General features: G+C 36.8%; 1 protein-coding gene across 1 annotated transcript; it reads left to right on the plus strand.

Annotated features, from left to right (window-relative positions):
- The first annotated feature begins 11,245 nt into the window (after positions 1-11,245).
- On the plus strand, positions 11,246-15,343 carry LOC107061487 (uncharacterized). Its single transcript, XM_015310793.1, has 3 exons — positions 11,246-11,435; positions 13,974-14,407; positions 14,891-15,343. The coding sequence occupies exons 1-3, from the start codon at positions 11,246-11,248 to the stop codon at positions 15,341-15,343; spliced, it is 1,077 nt and encodes a 358-aa protein (XP_015166279.1).
- The last annotated feature ends 3,729 nt before the right edge of the window (positions 15,344-19,072 follow it).

Genomic DNA, 19,072 nt, shown 5'->3' on the forward strand with positions numbered 1-19,072 from the left:
CTCAGCAGACCTTGTAGAGTTAGAAATGGTAGATTTCGATGTCATTCTAGGCATGGATTGGTTACATTCATGTTATGCCTCAGTCGATTGTAGAACTAGGATTGTTCGTTTTTAGTTTCCAGATGAACCAATCTTAGAATGGAAGGGTAGTAGCTTAGCGCCTATGGGTCGATTCATTTCTTACCTTAAGGTCAAAAAGATTATATCTAAGGGTTATTTTTTCATCTAGTTTGGGTTAAGGATTCAAGCTCTGAAACCCCAACTCTTGAGTCAATTCCAGTTGTTAATGCGTTTCCAGAAGTATTTCCAGAAGATCTTCCCGGAGTCCCTCCCGATAGGGAGATCGACTTTGGAATTGATCTCATTCTAGATACCCAGCCTATCTCTATTCCTCCTTACAGAATGGCTCCAGTTGAGCTTAAGGAATTGAAAGAGCAGTTGAAAGACCTTCTAGATAAGGGCTTCATCAGACCTAGTATTTCGCCAAGGGGTGCACTAGTGTTGTTCGTAAAGAAAAAAGATGGTTCTCTCAGAATGTGCATTGACTATAGGCAGTTAAACAAGGTCACAATCAAGAATAAGCATCCCATCTCCAGGATTGATGACTTGTTTGACCAAATTCAGGGTGCTAGTCATTTCTCAAAGATAGACCTCAGATCAGGTTACCATCAGCTTAGAGTCAGAGACAGTGACATTCCGAAGACAGCCTTCAGAACTCGGTATGGTCATTACGAATTTGTAGTTATGTCATTTGGACTAACCAATGCTCCTGCAGCTTTCATGGATTTGATGAACAAAGTGTTCAAGCAGTACTTGGACTTGTTCGTCATCGTCTTTATTGATGACATCCTCATTTACTCTAGGAATGAGGAAGAACATGCAAGTCATTTGAGAGTTGTTCTGCAAACTCTCAAAGATCGCCAGTTATTCGCTAAGTTTAGCAAATGTGAGTTTTGGTTGAAATATGTTGCTTTTACAGAAGTTTCGTGGAAGGATTTTCATCCGTAACGTCACCATTGACTAGGTTGACTCAGAAGATGGTCAAGTTTCAGTGGTCAAATGATTGTGAGAAAAGCTTCGCAGAATTGAAAAGTAGGTTGACTACAGCTCATATTTTGACTGTACCAGAGTGTTCAGACGGTTATGTCATTTATTGTGATGCATCCAGAGTCGGCCTAGGTTGTGTGTTGATGCAGCGAGGTAAGGTTATAGCTTATGCTTCCAGACAGCTTAAGGTGCATGAGAAGAATTATCCGACTCATGACCTCGAGCTTGCAGCGGTGGTGTTTGCACTCAAGATTTGGAGGCACTAATTGTATGGTCTTCATGTAAATGTGTTCACAGACCATAAGAGCCTTCATTATGTGTTTACCCATAAATAGTTCAATCTTCGCCAGAGAAAATGGCTTGAGTTCCTCAAGGATTATGACATGAGTGTGCATTGCCATCCTGGTAAGGCAAATGTAGTAACAGATGCCCTTAGCAGAATATTTATGGGTAGTGTAGCACATAGTGAGGAAGAAAGAAACGAGCTAGCAAGGGATGTTCACAGACTTGCTCGCCTAGGAGTTCGTCTTATGAGCATATCAAATGGTGGTGTAACAGTTCAGAATGGGTCAGAATCTTCTTTGGTAGTGGAAGTTAAGGAAAAGCAAGAGAGTGATCCAATATTGCTAGAGCTAAAGGGTGCAGTCCATCAGCAGAGAGTGGAGGTATTCTCCCAAGGGGAAGATGGTGTGCTCCGCTATCAGGGTCGATTATGTGTTCCTAATGTGGGTGAGTTAAGACAACATATCCTTGCAGAAGCCCATAATTCCAGGTATTCTATTCATCCAGGTTCCACTAAGATGTATCGCGATCTGCGGGAAGTCTATAAGTGGAATGGTATGAAAAGAGATATAGCAGATTTTGTGGCTAAGTTCCCCAATTGCCAGCAAGTCAAGGTAGAACATCAGAAACTAGGAGGTATGACTCAAGATATTGACATTCCTACTTGGAAGTGGGAAGTGATCAACATGGACTTTATCACAGGTTTACCTCGTACTCGCAGACAGCATGACTCCATTTGGGTGATAGTTGATAGAGTTACTAAGTCTTCACACATTTTGGCGGTCAAAACTACAGATTCGACGGAGGACTACGCCAAGATTTACATTAATGAGATTGTGAGGCTGCATGTGATTCTTTTGTCTATCATCTCAGATAGAGGTCCTTCAGTTTACCTCTCATTTCTAGAAGTCATTCCAGAAAGGTCTTGGTATTCAGGTTGACCTTAGCACAACATTTCATCCACACATAGATGGTTAGGGAGAGCGTACCATTTAGGCCCTAGAGGAAATGTTGAGAGCTTGTGTGATCGATTTCAAGGGTAGTTGGGATGATCACCTTCATCTTATTGAGTTCGCTTACAATAATATTTACCATTCCAGCATTCAAATGACCCCTTGTGAGGCATTGTATGGGCATAGATGTAGATCTTTTGTTGGTTGGTTTGAAGTAGGTGAAGCAGCCTTGATAGGACCAGATTCAGTTCATGAAGCTATGGAGAAAGTGCAACTCATTAGAGATAGACTTAAGACAACCCAGAGTTGCCAGAAATCTTATGCAGATGTAAGGAGAAGGGAACTAGAGTTCCAACTTGATGATTGGGTTTTCTAAAAGTATCGCCTATGAAAGGGGTGATGAGATTTGGCAAGAAAGGGAAGCTCAGTCCTAGAAATGTAGGCCCTTACAAGATATTGAAAAGGATTGGTAGAGTGGCGTATGAGTTAGAGTTGCCAACTAAACTAGCAGCAGTGCATCCAGTTTTTCACATTTCGCTATTGAAGAAGTGTGTGGGTGATCCAGCATCTATTGTACCTTTAGAAAGTGTGGCTGTGAAGGATAGTCTCACTTATGAAGAGGTACCAGTTGAAATCTTTGATCGTCAGGTTCGACGGTTGAGAAACAAAGAAGTCACTTCAGTCAAGGTTTTTTAGAGGAGTTAGTCCGTAGAGGGAGCTACTTGGGAAGCATAAACAGCCATGAAGGCCAAGTATCCTCACCTCTTTCCTTCTGATTTCATTCCATCTTGAGGTACTAGTTCTTTTTCACTTTTTCAGCCATTCATGCACAAATTCAGTCTCAGTATCATGTTCTTTCAGTTTGTACTTGCATTTTCAGCATATTTGCATGTTCTTGGAACTTAGTTCAGTCATAAATCAGTTTCCAGTGTTTAGTGGTAGGGTTTGTAGCTTTCTCCCTCCATATCAGCTAGTTTAGTCTTCATTCGAGGACGAATGGTCCCAAGGGGGAGATAATGTAACACCCCGTATCTGAAAAGAGACCAGATTTCATATTTTCAGAAGTTGCAGGTGCAACCTACGGTCGCCACCCACGAACCGTGGTTTTACCCACGGCCTGTGTTGTGGGTCCGTGGTTCACCACTACAACACTCCCCAAACCCAGCTAAGAAAATCGGCTAAGTCTCGACCCACCGTCCGTAGGCCAGACCACGGTCTGTGGTCTGTTTCCATGGATCGAGGCCCCCTTTTATCCAGCCTCTGACGTAAAAGACGATTGAATAGCATTGATCGACGTTCGATCCATGGTCCGTAGATCTGATCATTGGTGAAGGCTAGTAGCCAGTTAGGGGGGAATTGTTGATTAGGTCAACTTCAAATGGTCATCACTCCCAACACAAAAGGAATTATGTGTCCCATTACCTATGATATGATATATAATTGAATCATATTTCCAACGCCACCTAGTTTGCTAAAATCCGACCTCCGAGTAAAAAGTTATGCTCATTATAGTGAAGCCGTGTCGGGCAGACTTGACCTACGACCCCAATCTATGGACGGTAGGTTGACCTACGGCCCATAGGTCCCGTCCATCAGTCACTCTAACAGCAGTTAAGTCAGGGGTCTTTTGGTCTTTTCCTTTTTTCATTGGACCCCTAAGCTACGTCGTTTAGACCCTAAATTATGAGGTTTTTGTCAGATTAAGCCTAGAAACATAACTAGAACTTACCTAACTCAAATCATTAATCAAATCCTAGAAAATTAGAAACAAGAGAGGAGAAAAAGTCGACCAACCCTAGCTCTAAGAACGCAGCAAGCTTTCTTCAGTTCTAGCCCAGAAATCAAAGGATTTCTTCGTGAAATTCGTCACCAGGTATGTGGGATTTCACTAGTCGGGTTCCTTTCACCCATTAGGTCCCTAGTTTTCAGTCAGTTTCTTGATTCCCGTATTATGACTAGACCTAGGGTTTCTTAGTTTGTTAGAATTGCTGGGTTCTTAGCTGTTAGAATGATCCAAATTAGATTAGTACGTTAATATTCAATTTATTGCATGAATTCCAGAACCCTAGATATGTATTTCTTTAGTTTTTGAATTACACATGCTAGGTCAGATATTTCAGTTATTCAGTTATACATGCCTTAGTTATTAATGCATCAATATCAGTTTAATGGTTGTATTCTCAGTTTGCATATTTAGTTTGAGTTATCCAGTAACTTACAGAAATTCAGTCATAATGTGTTAATTACTTAATCCATTGGGAGTACCATAATACCGAGTTGGACTAAGGCTCAGCGTACCCAAATAGTCCCAGAACTACTAGCCACGTAGGTTGTAAGTCCCCTCTGTGGGCATCATTTTAGTGATCATCCCAGCATGCCTTTATACCTCTGTCAAGGTATATTGGGTCCTCTTGATGGGGCGTATACATCGGTCTCCACATTTAGCTAATGTGGTTTTATTATCGGTTATTAGTAGCTCCCACAGTTCGCATGTTTCAGTATTCAGTCTTAGCATGTTATAATTTGGTCATTACATTCAGATTAGTCATGTTCAGTATTTCAGCATCTATATCATGTTCAGATTATTTCATTGTTTTATTATTTTGTTCAGATATATGTTATTTCAGCTTTACTCTATCATGCATGCTCAGTACCTTTCAAGTACTGACACATACGTGCACTACATTTTCTCATGATGTAGGTTCAGATTGTCAGCATCCAGATCACGCTTAGACCGGTTCCCGATCTTCAGTTCAGCAAAATTAGTGGTGAGTCCTCATTCTCCGAGGACAATAGTCATGAATTTCTTTTCAGTATTTTTAGTCCTTTAGTTTCAGTTTGTCTAGGCTTAGTTGGGGCATGTCCCAATATTTCTAGTCAGTTTAGAGGCTATTTTCAGACATAGTAGAATTTAGCTTGGTTATGAGTTAATATTTTTCCTTGTATTAAACTCATCAGTTTTCATTCATCTCAGTTATAGTATATGGGTATTCCCTATCTTTTCATTTTATTTATGATTATAGCTTCCGCACAGTTTTTATTATTCAGTTTATCTTTAGTATGCTCATGACTATGCCAGCAGGATTAGCTTGGGGTCACTTGTGATCATAGGTCTCGTGTCCGCGTCTAGGGAGTAGTCTCGGGGAGTGACATTGTTGGAGTGGGGTCAACCATATTTTAGTAAGAAACTCACTTTTTTCTCTACACTTTCTTATCCAACATATTATCTCGTTAATATAATTGTAGTATTTCTCTGAGAATCAAATTAACCTTTAGGAAAATGAACGAATTTAACTTAGCAAATTTTAAATAGCCTAGTTTCATAGACTTAGACTTCAATTAAGCACAACATGTGGCACTTGACAACTCGCTCACAAATCTTTCCCGATTTTGCAAGCTCAATTATGTCTTTTTAACACTAGATCTCTAAGAGACTATTGGATTTAAGAAAGACACAAGAGAATTGCTTAAGAATGCTTTTATATTGTTCAAGACTTGGAAGGATTTCTTGATGGTTTTTACAAATGAATATCATTTTATTTATACTATCCATCTAGGGTATAATAGATAAATAATAGTTTTCATACCATTCCCTCCTTATTTACAATTAAGTCATCTTTCTAGAATATTCTACTGAACTAAAAGATTCCAAGAACCTTCCATGCAAATCCATTGGATTCTAAGGTCATCCAAGAAATTCTCCATATATTTCTAGAATATTCCACTAAGGACTAGTGTTCTTCCAATGTAAGCCTTCCACATGGAGAATAGTATGACACTTGGTTCCTAAGTGGCACGATGACATGGTAGGTCATCACACTCTCCCCCCAACTTATATTGCAACGACCACGGGGGATTGTTGCTGCATGAACTCTCAAATTTGGTCTTTGAATTTCCACAAGTCTTCCTATCGTTCCCATGTGGCTTCTTTCAGTGATTGTCCTTTCTAGTGTATGAGCAACATGGTAGTGGCTTGTTGCCCTTTTTTCCGCCTGTCTTGGTAGTCAATATAAGCTTCAATTTCTCGATAATGCAACGTAGTGATGGTATTGGTGCCTGACTTGACTAACTTCGGTTGGGGTCATCCTTTTCATCACAGTATGGTTTGAGCCCACTGGTATGAAAGATGGGATGACCTTGAGATAAAGTGGTAACTCTAACTTATATGAGATGTTTCCCATCTTTGCAACGATCCTAAATGGTCCATCATACTGTCGTACCAAATTTTGATGCACACCTCGTAGTTCCTTAAACTTCATTGGGTTAAACATTACCAAAACTATATCCCCAATTTTATAATACGAGGGACGACACTTGCAATTGGCAAACTTCTTCATCTTCATTGTTGACTTGTCCAAGTAAGACATAGCAGTGTCAAGTTCATCCTCCTATGGGCATATGGTAAGCCCTCAAATGCAATCGTTAGTTATTGTGGAGTTTGTGGTTTCTGGCCTGTGGCTAACTCGAATGGTGTTTGCCAAGTAGATTTGCTTTGTTGAAAGTTATATGAGAATTGGGCTATGTCTAATAGTATTGCCCAATATTTCTTACATGAACTCAAAAATTACCTTATCCAGCACTCCAATAAGGCATTGACCCATTCTTTCTGTCCATCTGTTTATGGGTGAAAACTAGTGGAGAAATGCAACTGTATGCCAAGCATATCGAACAACTCTATCCAAAAGTTTCCTGTAAAATGTGGGCCTCGATCGCAGATGATACGCCTCGAGAAAACCTAATACTTACCACGACCTTGAAGAATAATTTGGCAGCCTCTTTAGTAGTGCAACCTGCTTTGGCGGGCATGAAGCTAACATACTTCAAAAACATATCCACCACGACCATGATCTTCCTATATATGTTAGACTTTGGTAAGCAGGTTATAAAGTCCATATCCATAGGCACTCCACTATGGGTAGTGATTCTAATAGTAATATACGTTGTTGTTGCTCTATCTTATCTTATTGGCACACAAGACAAGTCCGCACATAACAATCTATCTTTTCTCACATGCGCGACCAATAGTAGATTAACTCGATCAATGCCCTTATGTAACGCTTCCCCAGGTGTCCAGCCCAGGCGTTTTGTGGCTATCCTTTATGATATGCTGCTTAATAGTTCCAAACTTAGACACGTAGACCCTTCGTCTGACAGTGAGTAATAGTCCATATTCCATCCAGAAGTATCTCATTTGCCTTGAGCAGCTAGCTCCATAAGTCATTTTGCTTCAGAATCATTATGCATACCATCCTTAATAGTCTCTTGAATATCACAGAAGATTGTGGTGATGATAGCAAGCTCAGACATTCTACTCAAAGTATCAGCCACAACATTTTTCCCTTGCTTGGTTTGTACACTAACTCATAATCAAATTCGGCTAAGAAATCCAGCCACCTTGCTTGCGTTGGTGTGAGTTTCTTATGTGACTGGAAATAGCTAATGGCCATACAATCAGTATTAACCATGAATTTGGTATCCCGTACCTTGGCCTCATCCATCCACAACTAATATTAGCTAATGAAATTCCCCAAGAAGTGTACTTCATGATGGGAAAACTAAAGTTTCTCCCACTTGATGTAAAGCTTGTTCTCTCGTAGGACTTGGAAAACCTTTTACAAGTTATCGACATATTCCTCCAAGATATTTATTTAGATGACTGTGTCATCTAAGTACACCACTACGAGCTGATCTAAGTATGGATGAAAGATCTTGTTCATTAGTGTTCAAAAGGTAGCATGTGTGTTGGTCAATCTGAAGGGGATCACCAACAACTCAAAAGCTTTGTATCTAGCTAGTGACACATATTATCTTCGGCTCATCCCCTTCTTCTATGTGAACTTGGTAGTAGCCTCTTCGAAGATCCACCTTGGTGAAGTACTTGGCATGTCCAAGTTTCTTGAACAAGTTGCCAATGAGCGGGAGGGTGTATTTGTTCTTTATTGTCACTTTGTTGACCACCCGGTAGTCTATGCATAAGTGTGACAACCCATCTTTGCTATTTTGAAATAGGATCGACACTCCATAAGGTGCTTTAGTCGACGAATGTGACCAACTTCAAGCAACTCCTTTAACTTCTTCCTAAAATCCTCTAACTCAGTTGGATCCATGCGATATAGAGAATATGTGGGTGGCTTCACTTCAGGATCTAGTTTGATATTATGGTCTACCTCGCGCCTAGGAGGTAAGTGCCTTAGCAACTCTTCACACGTTACATATTTGTTCTCTTCTAGAACCTTCGCTATGCATAGTGGCAATGTCTCTCTAGCACCATTATCTTCACCCAAACTCACAATGGAGGCTATTATTGCGCCCCATTTTTCTCAAAATGGGTTATGCAATGACGTGACAACTCTTTTATGATTAATAAAAAAGAATAGTTACCACCTAACGAATTAAAGGCATGTTAGGGCATCATTCTATACAAATTACAAACAAAATTAATTAAAAGGGTCTGTGAAACCATAGATCAGGTAAGGGTTCAAGTTACCTTCAAAGTAAGGTGTTAAGCACCCTTCGAGGTCCACAAATGTGAGTCCTGGTCGAATCTTGTGAATTATGTGGGGATTTAACAAGGAAAATAATATCACTGTAGAACAAAGAATATAAAAAAAAATATTTAAGATGGGTGAATGAATTAAGCATGTATCGATGATTATCTAATTAATATATGACTAGGTGCATAAGATATTTAGACATGCAAACTTACATTTGTTTTTAAAAGCAAGCAACTTAAATCTATGCGAGTTATAAAATTGGCACAAACAGAGCCAATGAATCCACAAAAAAATTATGAATTCAATCAAGCAAAGCAAGATTTTTGAGTACCAAATACAAAAATAAGATACTTGAAATATTAACAAATAAAGAAGGAGAGGTTGACCTGATCGCTTCCAATAAAATGTTGAAGTGTGTGGATAGTGTGAAATAAAAAGAAAAGCTAAGCAAAAATAAAATAACCATAAGGAGAAGAAAGGACAGAAGTACTAACCCGATTGCTTCCAAATCAAAGAATAAAATATATCATGCAAATAGAAATTTAAATAAATCAACAATACACAAAGTTAAAGTTTCTAGAGAGAGAGAGAGAGAGACCAGAATATGACAAGGCTAATATGGGTCCAATACGGTGTTACTCCCTCTATTCCATTTTTACTGATCGGTTCTCTAAATGCCTTAAGAAAAGATGAAAAGTATTTTTTTGAAAAATTATTCAAGAGTACTAAATAAAATATTTTGATATTTAAAAAGTTGTGTAAAGCTAAACTATAAGTTTTTTTTTTATATTAAAATTATATGAAAGTATGTTGATAAGTGAACGTAATAAAAAAATTGTCAAGTTTTTAACACTTCTAAAAGGGTGACATATAAAATTAGAATAGGAGGAAATAATGAGTTGCCTTATTTTTATTAAGCTATATGTGCTCTTCATACAAGAAGTCAACTATAACCTAACTGTTTTCATCATTTTTCAAAATTTACTTGATACCCTTTTTGGGGTGACAATTTCACTTTAGCTCGGCTTGTCACATTGACTTCTCCACTTGCCATAATTGAATTCCAAGCAACGGTGTTGCAATATAATGTACATTCAAAGAATATTCAAAGAGGTGAGAGTATGTTTGTTCTTAGTACCTTAAAATAAAATACTAAAGTAATAAAGGTACTCTTAAAAAAAAGTAAGCTTATAAGGACACTAAAGTAAGACAAGATAACAAAATAGTTAATGAAGTAACTACCTTGAACATACCACAAATTATAATTCTAGCAAAGATCACTAACCAATTAAGCAGTATTCAAATAAGCACACAAAACTTGTTGTAAGAACCGAAGTCCAAACTTCGTGCAGCCACAAGAACAACAAAAACTTATAAGGTAGTACGTAAGAATATTATTGCTTTTGAGAGTGTATAAGAGTGTTGTGCTTGTTTAAGTGTGTGGAAAAAAATGGAAGGAGTCTTGTTTTTATTGTATATTATAGAGGACACATCAACAAGTACAAAAATAGAGAAGAGGAAAGAAAATTATTCTTCTCAATTAGATCCACATTCTTGGTATTTAATTGATTGATATTATCATAACCATGCGAATTTAAAAAATCTAGTTAATCAAATATGATACTAAGTCAAAGTTTTTCCAAAAATAAACAAGCAACAGGGAACATCAATGCATAGATTTTGCCATAAATCAATTGATATTAAAATAGTACAGTTTAATAAGAAAAATAGCCAATTAGAGATTACCATCGATGAATCTTTCATAATCAATAGAAGAAAAGAATCACGAATGACCTCCAAAATTAAAGGAGCCATGTTAATACAATCAAGGACTTCAGTCCAAAATAACATGATTTAGAGACTGCCATATTTAAAGGCCACGTATGTATATTTACTTACTATAACTTGCAAAAGTTTACCAAGAACAATTAAGTCAAAGATGTCCACACTAACTAAAGGAAAAAAATGTTAGAGAATAAAATAGAGTCAATCAAGGAGAAGAATCATGTCAAAAGTTTGGCAAGGATAGGTAAATATTAAGGTGCACCAATCGATTAAGGGAACAAAAATGGAAAGAAGCATGAATCATGGCGATTTTCATAATAATCGATCAATTCATTAAACAAATAAATCAAATTCTCATATTAAAGCTTGCTACAATTAAATGAAGAAACCACAACTCAATTAGTATTTTTAAGGAAAAACTCAAGGGCGTACTAACACCCATTTACAAAAGGGGCAAATTACATTCAAACAAAAATAGGAACACAAAAGGCGAAAAATGCACAAGTTTAAGAACTCAAAATTATAAGGAAATATTGCTTAAGAGAAATTTCATGGCCATTATTGAATTTCATGTAGCGTAAGAATTCAATCATAACTACTAAACTAAAAAATATAGGCAATTTAAGAATTTTTTTAAAATATGAGATAATAATCCAAATTAAAAAATAAAAAAAATGAACCGGGATGGATTTGTTAAGATCTGTCTTCAACAACCCCCAAAACCTTAAGGCTCCAACGGGTCTCGCTGGTCGGAGCGTCGAGCAACTGTGCTCTTGTTTAGTTGTTGTAGATCTCGCTGAGGGAGGGATGATGGTTGGCTTGCGTTGTAGAAGCCTGATGGATCTTCGCAGCGACTGTCTTGTCGGAGTTTCTGGTCGCAACTAGTGAAAAGAAGAAGAGGAGCAGATGGGTTGAGGTTGCATGGTGCAGCGCTTCACCGGCCAGCACGCAAGAGAAGAGAGGTGGGGGGCAAGATAAAGGAGAGGAGAGGGGCGACTGGTTTGGGTGGTAAAGCGGTCGTTGTCCACTAGTGGTTGGAAAAGCACCATGAGGAGAGAAGAAGAGGGAAAGGGGCTCACTTGGTGAGTGACCCGCGAGTGAGGCTGGAGCAGGGGTTTCACCGTTGGTCTTCACCGACGATGGATGAAGTTGGGAGATAGGGGAGCGGCTCCTGCCGTTTTCAATGAGAACGAGGAGAAAAAATAAAATTAGGGTTAGGGTGTTGGGATATTAATATAGGGAAGTGGTAGGAGACTCAATCTTAGTTGTTGGATCAAGATGAGATGTGGGATTGTGATATAAAAGAATGGAATGGACGGTTGGGAATAAAGATGAGATCTTGAGATTGGGATGGAATTGATTGGTTCAAAATGGGCTAAAATTGAGATAAAATTAAGTATAAACGGGTAAAAATTAAATAGATTGAATAAAAGGGGCTACGATTCAAATGATTTTAAGAAAAGTTTGATAAATGTTTATCCAATAAATGGTTATACGATACATATTAAATAATTTTCATATAAGATTAACACATTTAAATATTGTAGACGTTAATTTGACAAGTAGATTAATTATCTCAAATTTAGCAACAACAACAACAACAGAAGTAGCAATAGCAACAACAACAACAACAACAACAATAAAATAATAATAATTTTTTAAAAATTATGAATACTAAAGTATATGATTAATTAGATAAAATTTAAACATAATTCTAAATATATAATAAAGAAATAGATTTTAAACACATATTTAATCAAATAGCAATTCGAAAATAGTTATATATCGTTCAAAATTGGTTGTCAACAATTGCCCCTCTTTTCTCGATAATGAAGGATGAACTGGCGGGCAAAGACGTTGACTAAGTAGCCAATTTTTTTCCGACTAACGAAAATATATTAGCGGGATCAAATAAAACGATAAGCAATTGTGAAAAAAAAGGTGTGGCTTAGATTTTGTCCTTAAGTCGCCTATATATCTTTGGCAGGGGCGGAGCTATGACTTGGCGAGGGTGGTTAGATGAACATCCTTCGTCAGAATTTTTTTGCAAGTATATATACTAAATATCAATAATTTTGGATATATACTAATTGTTGAACACCCTTGACACAATAAAAGTAGACAGCCCAGCTGTTAAGGCTGTGCAAAGTCACCTCAGTGTTCTGGGTTCGAGCCCGAGTTTAGGTGTTTTGCTTAATTTTTTTTTGTTATTTCATTCTTTCTCTTTAAAAAACCAAAACTCAGTCTTTTGTGGCCTGGGTTCGAGCCCAGACTTGAGCATTTCGTTTATTTTATTTTTGTTCCATTTTTCTCTTAAAAAATAGTACAAAAGTGATCTTTTTTAAGTTAAGAAAAACAAAAGGTCTTCTTTTGAGTTTTCTTAATTTTAAAAAAAAAATAGATTCATAGTTATTTGTCTTTTCCTTTTAGTTTTTTTTCTTCTCCTTCTCCCAAAAACACTTTATAACTTTACTCTTTACCTTTCTCGCTTCTCAATTTTCATACATATTTGCAAGTTTTAAGAAATTGGAAACTTTAATCATTGTATATTTCTTCCTCAACCTCCATTGAAGTGTGAAAAGGTATTTCTCAATTCTTTTTTCCTTTAGTTTAATTTTTTCTAATCATGTGTTGAAAGACTTGTATATATTAATTTTTATGTTGAAAGCTACTTTATTTATTCGAGTATCGATCATGTATTGGGTGTATTCAGGATTGATTTTTAATAAGTTGGTACACTTGACTGCTATTTCAGTTTGGAGTTCAATGAGCTTCGAGAAAATTCTTTTTAGAGTACCCAAAACAATTTTGGCGCCTCAAAATCAAAATCAACTACGCCGAGATGAAAATATCGACAAAATCGAAATACCATCTCCCTCTTATGAAAGACAAGAATTTGATGTAAATGATTTAAAGGTTGATCCGGCCAAAAGAACTCCAATTTTGAATTATCATCCAAACCTTCGTGATGAGATAAGGAGGGAATACATCATTAAAGGTCCTTGTCAACCTCGAACTCATTAGTTTCCTCAAACTTATTTTTTTGGAACACCACGTTGTTTTGTTTATACGTGGTTTGATGAATATCATGATTGGTTGGAATTCAGTATTAGTGCAGATGCTGCTTATTGTTTACCTTGTTATTTATTTCAATGAGAAAATATTAATCAAGGTGGTGGTAATGTATTTTCGACTAAGGGATTTAGAAATTGTCATTGAAAGGATAGGTTTGCTACACATATTGGTACACCGAACAACATTCATAATCAATCCAAAAGAAAGTGCGAAGATCACACGCGAGAATAACAATCCATTCAAGCCGCATTTTACAAGTTGGATGATAAAAGTAAGCATGAATATCGGGTTCGCTTAAACTCTTCAATCGATGTGATAAGACTTTTCTTGAATCAAGGTTTTGCATTCCGTGGTCATGACAAGAATGAATTGTCATTGAACAAAGGTAATTTTCTTGAAGTGCTTTCTTGGTATGCTGCTAGATATGATGCAATTAATTCAATGACTTCTCATGACATCCAAAAAGATATTGCGACTACGTGTAAGATTGAAACAGTTAAGGCTATAATAGAGGATATAAATAATGACTACTTTGCTTTATTGGTTGATGAATCTAGAGACGTGTCACGCAAAGAGAAAATGGCTATTTGTCTAAGATATGTTGACAAAAGGGGGTTTGTGATGGAGGCATTTATTGGACTTGTTCATATTAAAGATACTAGTGCTTTATCTCTAAAGGAAGAAATTGTAGATGTACTTGCTCACCATTCTTTGACCTTATCTAATGTACATGGGCAATGTTACGATGGGGCAACTATTATGCAAGGTGAGGTAGGTGGTATTAAAACATTGATTAGACAAGAAAGTAGATCGGCTCATTCTGTCCATTGTTTTTCTCATCAACTTTAATTGATTCTTGTTGCGGTTTCTAAAAAGTGTGTTCAAGTTGGCGAACTTGTATTATTAATTTTAAATATTTTGAATGTGTTGGGAGCTTCTTTTAAACGTGTATATAATTTTTGAGAATCTCAAAAAAAGTATCTCCGAATGGAATTGGATATGGGTGAACTAGAAACGGGTAGAGGGTTGAACCAAGAACTTGGTCTTGTTAAAATCGGTGATACTCATTGGGGATATCACTACAAGTCATTTGGAAACTTTATTAGTAGCTTTGACTCTATTGTTGATGTACTTGATACTCTTGTTGTAAATTCAAGTACTTTTGGAGAAAGAGCAAGCGCATCGGGATTTCTCAGAAGTTATCAAACGTTTTGAGACTATTTTCTTGTTGCATTTGATGACTGATGTTTTTAGGAATCACAAATGATCTTAATGTTTCATTACCGAAAAAGGAGCAAGATATTGCAAAATGCCATGATTCTTGTAAAGGTAGCAAAGAGAAGGTTGCAAGCTTTAAGAGATAATGAATGGGATCCTCTCTTCAAAAATATTGGTGGGGATTCACTTAAAGAAAAGGTACAAGCATTTTGTATCAACCATGGCATTTCATTACCCAATTTTGATGATCCATATGATAATTCTGGGAGATCAGGACGTAAAGTAGTTATTTGTACTACTTTGAATCATTATCGTGTGGATGTATTTTATAAGATCATTGATTGGCAGCTACAAAAACTTAATGACCATTTCAATGAGGTGACAAGTGATTTGCTTAATGGAGTATCTTGCTTGAATCCACTTGATTCATTTTCTAGTTTTGACATAAAGAAGATAATGAGAATAGTTGAATTATATCTTGATAACTGATATGAGTCCAACATGGGAGCTCTTGAGAATCAACTTATTAACTACATTTTTGACGTTCGTGATATTGATGAATGGTTCTCCAATTTGGGCGGACTTGGGGAACTTTCAAGAAAGTTGGTTGAGACAAAGAAGCATTTAAACTATTCTCTCGTATTTGTTTTAGTGAAGTTTGCTTTGCTTCTACCTGTTGCCACTGCTACTGTTGAAAGAGCTTTTTCAGCAATAAAGATTATCAAGATGACTTGCAAAATCGACTGGATGATGAATTTTATAGATGGTTGCATAGTTCCTTATGTAGAGAAAAAAAAGTATTTAAAGATGTTTCTAATGAGTGTATTATGAAAACATTTCAAGAGATGAAGTGTTGTCGAGTGCAATTGTAGTTACCACTTTACATATTTTGGTGTATATGAAACTATTTGTCAATATATTTGTCCTACATCATCTTGTAAGTTTGTAAGTTTCCATTTTAAGAATTTTCATTTTCGATTGTTGGTTAATTTGATATTGAACAGGTAAAGAGTATTGTAACACCCAGTAGTCTAGACGGACCAGAAATGCAGGTTTTAGAAATTGCAGGCGCCACCAATAGGGCCACCTACGAACCGTAGGTGGGGTCCGTGGTTGGCCTTCTGCAGCCACTCTCCAGAAACCCAGACTTTTTCAGCCAAGGGTCGACCCATGCTAGGACCTATGTACTGTAGGTGGGACCACGGTCCGTGGTCCAGGCCGTGGTTCAGACCCCCAAATTCCATCTCTCTGAAGCCAGTCGACGCTGACCAGGACGGACCGTAGGTCAGTCGACGGTCCGTCGATTGGCCCAGACATCTTTTAAATCAGGGGTCGTTTGGTCTTTTCTCTATGTGTTGGACACCTAAACTACGTCGTTTAACCCCTAAACTACGTCATTTTGGTCAGTTTTAGCAGAGTAACTTAATCAGAACTTGCATATTTTGGTGTGTATGAAACTATCCGTCAATATATTTTTCCTACTTCATCTTCGTTAGTTTATCCAGTGATATTTTGTAAGTTTCTGTTTTAAGAATTTTTATTTTGGATAGTTGGTTAATTTGATATTGAACATGTAAAGAGTATGAACAACTTGGAGCACTATGTAGAAATCAATAATTGAGGTATGACTATTTTGTGGCCAATCATTATAATCTGACCAGCAAGGTTTACTTTTTTACTTGTCCTAATGTATAAACACCCTTGACGGAAATCCTGGCTCCACCACTGCAACATCATCAATTATGTAAATTGCTATTGTCCTTTCTTCAGTTGTTTTATCCTTGCTCTTAATATATGGAGGTGGGGAAGTTAATAAGAATGAGATATAAGACAAATTAAAAGAACTTACTTGCAAGAGCTACATTAGAAACCATAAGGGACATACCAACATAGGCCTTGAATATTTTGATTAGTGTACCCAATATTTCACCAGCATATAAAGATTTCAAAATGATAAGTCTGATAATGCCAAAGATATGTTTAATGATAAATAAGTTTACCACTCATTTTTGAGAAACAATCGTATGTTAAACACACTTGGTCAAACACTTCTTTTTCTTGCTCATTTTCCTTCTTGTGCAATTCCCTTTCATAAGAATAAAAGTCTTCAGCTTTTGCTCTCTATTGTTTGCTTGTTCGACTTGAATTAGCCATGATTACCTGCTTTATCTCATCCACACTACTTTGGACCTGGCCTTCAACCAAGAGTAGTCCAGATATCTTAAGTCCAGAGAAGAATACATAATAAGATTAAAATATTAAAATTCATGAGAAAGAGTAACATTGAAATCGTACTATATGTTTTAAGACGTATTTAGGATTTAATTGCAAGTTCAACAATCATTCGCATCTCTAGTAATTACTTGTCAGTTTAAGTCGAGCTTATGCAAAGCTTCCACCAAAGTTGGTACTATGCAGTCGAATAACTGCTGCTTGATGTAGGTCATGTTGTGGTCATTAGCCTATTTAGCAATACCTTCCTCTACAACTAGTTTGGCAGACCATAACAGCTTTGGCATGGATATTGCCAACATATAGTAATATATCAGTAATTTGAAATTTTACAGAAAAGACAAACAAGCAAACTAGAGGAGAATAACTTAGACATAACATAAATTAACCTGACTTCCCAATGGAAACAAAATTTTAGAAGCGGGACAAACATTGGAGTGTCTTGTTCCAAGAATTAGAATACTTATTCAACTTGAAATGCAATACAAGATTTCTCTCAATAGCATATAGAACATGCATGTAGTTAGTGATGTCAACCTGGTCAATCCAAGGGCAGAAACTTTCCCTTAACTCATTAGCATTGTTGAGAATATAATTAAGTAATAAAAGTGTGTTATATCTAACTGTTTAAGCTTTTAGATGAGATGTCAACACACTTCAACATGGTTTTAGAGCAGACAAAAGTCGTGAGATTGACGCCAATCATATCAAAAAGAATTTTTACGTGTTTGATCCATGAAAAAAAAGAATTAGGCTCACGCGTGTGGGGGCATATTGAGAATATAATTAATTAATAGAAGTGTGCTCCATGAAAAAAAGAATTTGTCCTCTCTAACTACTTAAGCTTTTAGATGAGATGGTTACACACTTCAACACGCATAGTGTATTACAAGTTGTAGCCTTCCCCTCTACAACATTGTTTAGGGGGACAATTTGTGAGACACAAGTGTTACGTTAAAACTTGTGTGAACCTCCTTGTATTTCGAGGGAATTGTGTGAGGTTATTCCTCTCTATATTTTGTACTCTCTTTTATATAGTGGATTGCTCATCTCCTCTTATAGACGTAGGTGGATTAACCAAACCACATTAATTGTTTGTGTCTTTTTGGTATATTTCTCATTTGTTTTCTTACTCATGGTCTTTCTAGGTTTGCATTGCTACCTTGGCACCTGATTATTTTTGTCCTAACAAGTTCTTTTCCCAGTGCTCCTCTTATAACAATAAATACTAACCACCAGTTGTGTTTGTGTGGTAGAGATTTTCTCCATACATGTCACATCCCAAGCCTACACCCTAGGTGGGACTGGCACTCGAGAACCATTGTTGGCCACAAGCGAACCCTTGGCCTGGCTTACTTACTCAGTGGAAGACTTACTCATGATATAATACTTTAAAAAGTAAACTGAACTGCTCAATATTAAACTTAGAATGTATTAAAATAACATTCGGTGGACAAAGTGGCAACTCAAGTCTCAACCATCAAAACAGGAAATAGAAAGACTTAAGAACTACCATCACTAATTGTCTATGAAGCCTCTAAACAAATGAGATAGACGTCTTGACAAGACCCACGACATCCTAAAGAACTTAACATACTGAAAGCGATAAAAAGGGGATCCTCCCGAAGCAAGGAGGCTCACCAACAAACTTTGAAGCTCAACTAGAATCAACGATGCACTGGATGCTGATCCTGGTTACTTGTATATGCATCATTAAAAGATGCATACCAAATGGCATCGGTACATTGAATATACGAGCATGCAAGGGGAATACTAAACAAGACATAAGCTTGAAAGGAACTGAAAGAACAAACCTGGTCTCAACTCAACTCAATTGAACTTAACTCATTTCAATATAAAGCAGTATAAACAAGTGCAATATAAAGAAAAGATTTTTGAAACAAGGATAACAACTCTGTGTATTAATACAATAATGACTCTGTGTGTATGCAAAGATACAATGTAAACTCTGAAATGTATATAAAA

The sequence above is a fragment of the Solanum tuberosum genome, unplaced genomic scaffold (genome assembly GCF_000226075.1).
Source record: "Solanum tuberosum cultivar DM 1-3 516 R44 unplaced genomic scaffold, SolTub_3.0 scf00142, whole genome shotgun sequence".
In the NCBI taxonomy this organism is placed as follows: domain Eukaryota; kingdom Viridiplantae; phylum Streptophyta; class Magnoliopsida; order Solanales; family Solanaceae; genus Solanum; species Solanum tuberosum.

Excerpts from the sequence above, each read along its gene's own strand:
- LOC107061487 (XM_015310793.1), top strand. The coding sequence starts at position 11,246 with ATGGATTTGTTAAGATCTGTCTTCAACAACCCCCAAAACCTTAAGGCT. Across the intron at positions 11,436-13,973 it reads CTGTCTTGTCGGAGTTTCTG|GTTTTGCATTCCGTGGTCAT; the intron begins GTCGCAACTAGT and ends TCTTGAATCAAG. Across the intron at positions 14,408-14,890 it reads CAACTATTATGCAAGGTGAG|GAATCACAAATGATCTTAAT; the intron begins GTAGGTGGTATT and ends TGATGTTTTTAG.